The sequence below is a fragment of the Malania oleifera genome, chromosome 6 (assembly GCF_029873635.1).
Source record: "Malania oleifera isolate guangnan ecotype guangnan chromosome 6, ASM2987363v1, whole genome shotgun sequence".
NCBI lineage: Eukaryota > Viridiplantae > Streptophyta > Magnoliopsida > Santalales > Ximeniaceae > Malania > Malania oleifera.
In genome coordinates this window covers 83286875-83293186 of record NC_080422.1, presented here as the reverse complement: position 1 = coordinate 83293186, position 6312 = coordinate 83286875, and the positions used below count along the sequence as shown (strand labels likewise).

The 6312-nt window shown below is 40.0% G+C and overlaps 1 protein-coding gene across 1 annotated transcript; it reads left to right on the top strand.

Annotated features, from left to right (window-relative positions):
* The first annotated feature begins 663 nt into the window (after nucleotides 1-663).
* Nucleotides 664-1536, top strand: LOC131158679 (uncharacterized). Its single transcript, XM_058113545.1, has 2 exons — nucleotides 664-816; nucleotides 1195-1536. The coding sequence occupies exons 1-2, from the start codon at nucleotides 664-666 to the stop codon at nucleotides 1534-1536; spliced, it is 495 nt and encodes a 164-aa protein (XP_057969528.1).
* Nucleotides 1537-6312: the final 4776 nt, after the last annotated feature.

Here is a 6312-nt window from a genome sequence, read left to right as displayed (position 1 = left end):
AAAGCCTCACATTTTTATTCCATTCTATTCCTTCTTACAATGGTGAGATATATATAGCTAGTATGGGAGACAAGGACATTAAACACTTAACAATTCCCACACAAACATGGGAGACAAGAACATTAAATACTTAGCAATTCCCATACAAACATGGGAGACAAAAACATTAAATATACCAACTTACTAGACACATTAATGACTCTCACAACTTACTAAAATCCTATGCAAGCTAAGTTGCCTTGCAATACACCATTAAGTCAAATCCCATATTTGAATTAGCACACAATTATTAATAAGGAGATTAAAGCCATTAAGCAAGATTAGCTCCATCACAAACTTGAATTAAGTTTAGTAAGTCTTTATCTTTCTTTGGGCCATGCTTGGAGTGCCCCATTTTTGAATAAGCCCAAATATCTTGAATCAGCCCGTGAAGTATTTCTTTGATCTTCTTGGATCTTGCTCTGATGATAGGCCCAACTGAAACATGTAATGGATCCTTCCATGGTGCTTATTGATTCTCATCAGGTAGGGTCCCTAAGTCATGTTTATTGTCTTTTCAAGATGGACCCTGGGGGTGGCAGTGCTCATGTGAGCGATAGTGAGGGTGGCAGTGCAGGTGGTGTTGAATCAGATGCAGTATAATGCAATGTAACTCAGCAGGTCATGGTTGAGATCACACGTAGCTCTAGGGAGCATGGAGGCCCATCTGCAGGGCACATGTGCATGATAGAGAAATTCACCAAGATGAATCCTCTGGCATTTTCAAGAGGGACTGATCCTGCAGTCGTCGAGAACTGGATGCAGGAAATTGAGAAGGTTTTGGCAGTGCTACAGTGCACAGAGGAGCAGAGAGTCTTATTTTTCACCTATAAATTGATAGGAGAGGCCGAGAGATGGTGGACTGTGGTAAAACTATTAGAGGAATAGAGGGCGGTGCCTATAGCTATGACCTGGTGCCATTTTAGAGAGTTGTTCTGTGACAAATATTTCCCAGCCACTACCAAAGAGGCCAAAGTGGAGGAATTCCTGAATCTAAAGCAGGGACAGCAAACAATCCAACAGTATGCAGCGAGGTTTATAAAGTTGCCCCACTTCGCCCTGTATATCATATCCGATGAGGAAAAGAAGGCAAGAAAATTTGAAAGAGGCCTGAGGAGAGAAATTTATAAGCAGGTAGCAATGTTGAAAGTGCAGGACTTTGCTGAGTTGGTAGATAGAGCAACGGTGGGTGAGGCTAGTGAGCGAATGGAGATAGAGGAGTGGGAACAGAAGAAGAGATCATGCCTTCAGGCTTTTAGCAGGGATCTAGTCGAGGCTAATGGAGTAGAGGAAATTATGGTAGAGGACAGAGGTAGGAGACTGGGGGCCATGAGGTTCAGGGAGTGCACCTACCCTGTATGTCAGATATGTGGAAAGAGACACTTGGGAGAGTGTCGAGTGGGGAGAGGCATCTGTTATCACTACGGTAGACCAGGACATTTGGTACAAGATTGCCCTACATCATCTGGTATCGCTTCTGCTCCTAGACCTCACTAGGGAGGTTATCAGGTGCCCCGTGGAGGCCAGTAGAGGAATGTAGCTCCGGCGAGGGTATATGCTTTGATGCCGGGAGATGTAGAGGTCGCAGACAACGCTGTGATAGGTACCTTTATTACTTTATCATATCAAACTATTGTTTTATTTGATTCAGGTGCCACCTATTCCTTTGTGTATGCGGGATACGTTAAATTGCCTGGTGTTGAGACACAGTAATTAGATGTTGAATTATCAGTAGCAATACCAATAGGGTCAGTGGTGAGGTGTCATAGGGTGCTCAGGAGATATCCAGTAAATATTCAGGGGAGAGTGTTACCAGTTGACCTAATTGTACTAGATATGCATGGATTCGATGTGATACTGGGTATAATTGACTGGCAACTAACTATGCTAATATTGACTGTCGTCTGAAAGAGGTGATATTTAAACCACTGGGAAAGAAAGAATTCAGATTTGTGGGGTCACAAGTGCATTCCCCACCTCAGTTAGTGTCAGCCATACAGGCGATAAGACTACTCTTAGATGAATGTCAGGGGTTTATTGCCCGTGTAAAGGAGGTGACATAAAATGAATTGAAACTTGTCAATACATCAGTGATAAAGGAGTTTCTGGATATTTTTCCAGAGGAACTATCTAGGTTGCTTCCCGACAGTGAGGTAGATTTTGCTATTGACGTACTTCCAAGGACAACACCGATCTCTAAAGCTCCTTACCGAATGGCTCCAGCAGAATTGGGAGAATTAAAGGATCAGTTCCAGGATTTATTGAATAAAAGGTTTATTAGACCTAGTGTATCACCTTGGGGAGCTCCAATTTTATTTGTGAAAAAGAAAGACGAGACTAAGAGGATATGCATAGATTACAAAGAAATAAACAAAGTAACAATTAAGAATAGGTATCCTCTACCTCGTATAGATTACTTATTTGATCAGCTTCAGGGTACACGGGTCTATTCCAAGATCGACCTTCGGTCAGGTTATCACCAGGTGAAAGTTAAAACAAAAGACATTTTGAAAACAGCTTTTAGGACCAGGTATGGGCATTATGAATTTCTAGTTATGCCATTTGATTTAACGAATGCTCCTACTGTTTTCATGGATTTGATGAATAGAATCTTTCACCAGTATTTAGACCAATTCGTTATGGTTTTCATTTATGACATACTGGTCTACTCGCGGAGTTTTGAGAAGCATGAGACGCACCTAAGGCTAGTACTTCAGATGCTTAGGGAAAAGCAATTGTATGTCAAGTTTAGCAAATATGAATTCTGGTTAGAGAAAGTTGTGTTTCTTGGGTATGTTATATTAGGGGATGGAATTTCTATAGATCCCAGCAAGATAGAGTCAATGGAGAATTAGGTCAGGTTGAGGAACGTTCAAAAAATCAAGAGTTTGTTGGGACTGGCGGGATATTATCGTCGATTTGTAGGAAGATTCTCAGCTTTATCAAGGCCTCTGACGCGTCTAACCAAGAAGAATGTTAGGTTTGAATGGGACAACGATTATGAGCAGAGCTTCCAGGAATTGAAGTAGAGGCTCGTCATTACACCTGTCTTAACTATTCCATTAGGAGGTGATGGATACGTGATCTACTGTGACGCATCTTTAAGGGGACTCAGATGTGTATTGATGCAGTAAGACAGAGTTGTAGCATATGCTTTCATACAATTGAAAGAATATGAAAATAATTATTCCACCCATGATCTAGAGTTGGCTGTAGTGGTTCATGCATTCAAAATTTGGAGGCATTATCTACACGGAGAGAGATGTGAAATATTTTCAGATCATAAATTTTAAAGTACTTCTTCATGCAAAAGGAGTTGAATATGCGACAAAGAATATAGTTAGAACTCATCAAGGATTAAAGAATATAGTTAGAACTCATCAAGGATTATGATTATACTATTAACTACCATCCAGGTAAATCAAATGTGGTGGTTGATGCGTTGAGCTGAAAATCCATGATAGCAGCTTGTCAGCAACAAAAATTCAATGCCCGATCCAGATGGACTTGGAGAGGCTTGGCGTGGAGTTAGTAGAGAGTGATCACCAGGAATTTATTGCTAACCTGGTGGTGTAGCCTACCTTATAGGAAAAGATTAAAGCAGCCTAGAAGAATGATGCAAAGTTGATGGAGTTGATAGAGAAGGTACAAAACGGATAGGGAGAGGAGTTCAGTATTTCAGATGATGGAACTCTAAGGTTCCATACCAGGCTGTGCATGCCTATAGAGGTGGATATTAGAAGGATTATCCTAGAGGAGGCTCACAAATCCTTATACATGGTTCATCCAGGCATTTCTAAAATGTATAAGGATCTGTGAGAGTTTTTCTAGTGGAGCGGCATAAAGAAGAAGATTGCCGAGTTTGTGTAGAAGTGTTTGACGTGCCAATATGTAAAAACTGAGCACTAGAGGCCGACGAGCCAACTACAGCCACTTTACATCCCGGAGTGGAAATGGGATCACATTTCTATGGACTTCGTGACAGGTTTACTGTTGGTGCGGCAAGGGCAGAATGCTATTTGGGTGGTCATAGATCGACAAACAAAGACCGCTCACTTTATTCCTATTAAAGTCAACTACTCCATGGATAGATTGGCAGAAATATATATTCAAGAGATAGTACGGTCACATGGTGTGCCAGTGTCCAAAATATCATACCGAGACCCACGTTTCACGTCACGATTTTGGAGGAGCTTGCAGAAGGCTCTGGGGTCTCAGTTATCATTCAGCACAGCGTTTCATCCTCAAACGGATGGGTTGTGACGACCCGAAAAATAATAGTATTTAAATAATAAAGAGGGAGAGAAATGAAATGAGTAATAGAAGGAGGCAACCGACTTTGTCAATGAACACAGGGGTTTCGTCGATAAGGGTTCTTCAGGACCTCGTCGATGAGAAAATACCGAGAGATATTTTGGGACAACCTGAAATTCATCGATAAGGGAGGAAGTTCGTCGACGAAATTCCTTAAAGACTCGTCGATGAGATGACATGTCTCATCGACGAACCTAGGGCTATAAATTGCCAAAAACCCAAATTTTGATGGAAAAATCAGCGCTGAATTCTCCTCTCTCTCTCTCTCTCTCTCTCTCTCTCTCTCTCTCTCTCTCTCTCTCTTTTACGACGCCTTCCCCTTCTCTCTTCAATTTCGGGCCCGTTTTACGTCGGATCGATGATCTGAAGCCACCACGACGCTCCTGGCGAAGTTCTCCGCAAGTCTGCTGGAGCTAATCATTGGTGGAATTGGTTTGGATCTCGTCCCAATCTCAGGGTAAGGCATTTTATTCAGTATTTGCCTTTCCTTCAGTTATAAGAAATACAATACACAAAGAAATACGGATGTTTTATTCTGGGGGATTTAATTTTCAGGGTGTTGAGTGGAGAACTCTGCGTGTATAAAGCCAGAATTTTGTAGGGGCTTTTCAGAGGAAGGTAAGGGAAATATGCTATGTTAGGAATTGTTATAATATTAACAGAGATTTTTCACATATGTATATACCAGCTTATTACCTAGTTTTACAGAATATGAGTTTTAAATGCTTGTGTGGCTTGAGTGGATATTTATGTGATGAAGAACTTATATAGTTTTTACAGTGTATCATACTATACTAAATACATAGATATAGACAGTATATACAGTTTATGTAGTTTTTCTAGTATATGGAACTATATAGAATATATAGATATAATTATATATTCACAGAGATTATATAGAAAGACATGCATGCATATACAGCTTGTATACGAATAGTTTCATAAAATAGATATATATATATATATATATTACAACTTTATACAGAACAGTATATATAGTGTTTACAGTATGTCATGTTTCCTATTACCATAACATACAGAGTATGTAGACAGAGTATATAAACGGAGAATACAGACAGATATACAGAGATAGCATCAAGATGCTATAGATACAGTATACAGAGATTACAGTATTTACAGTACAGAAAGATAACGTTATGGCAATTTTGGAAACATGATGAAAACAGTAAATATATATATATATATATATATATATAGAGTATCAGATCCTTAAGGAAATATTACAGACAGATACAGATAAAGAATACAGAGCACAATACCGTTGCTAGATACAAATAGAGTGCAACCATATATCTCAGATAGTGTGTCGGTACCGTAGACCGTGTTCGGAGAGTATGCAGCTCCCCAGTTCGCTGGGTGGAGGGGGCCGGTTTGACGAGGTAGTAGCTAGTTTTGAGCCTAGGAGTGGATGCAGTTTGGCCGGACTGAGGTAGTGTAGAGTATATTGACTTATCTGCAGGGCTGACCAGATTAAGTCCCGTCTACGAGCCGCACAACCCTGTTATGAGGGGTCAAATCATGACATACAGAATTCCAGGGATAAAACACAGTTATGTATATGTATACAGCTTTACAGTATATGATGAGTATAGTATGATATTAGCAGTATGAAGAGTAGAAAACACAGATGATACAGTTATATTTTAAATTGTGAAAAGAAAGATATGCTCTAAAAATTTACTAATGTATTACAGTTCAGTTATTATTTAAACAGAATTCCTAACTTAGTTGCCACACACTAGTAATAGCTTATTTCCATTTACTGAGCACCGACTCAGCCCATGACTTTAACATTTTTCAGCTGAGCCAACTGGGCGAGCAAATCAGGCTCACAAATAGAGAGTATTTTGATTACCCTGGTTATAGGGTGAGTTTTTGACAGAGTTTTGTATTTTTCGGGTAGATGATGATGGAGGGATTTGTTTTGTATGGCTATGG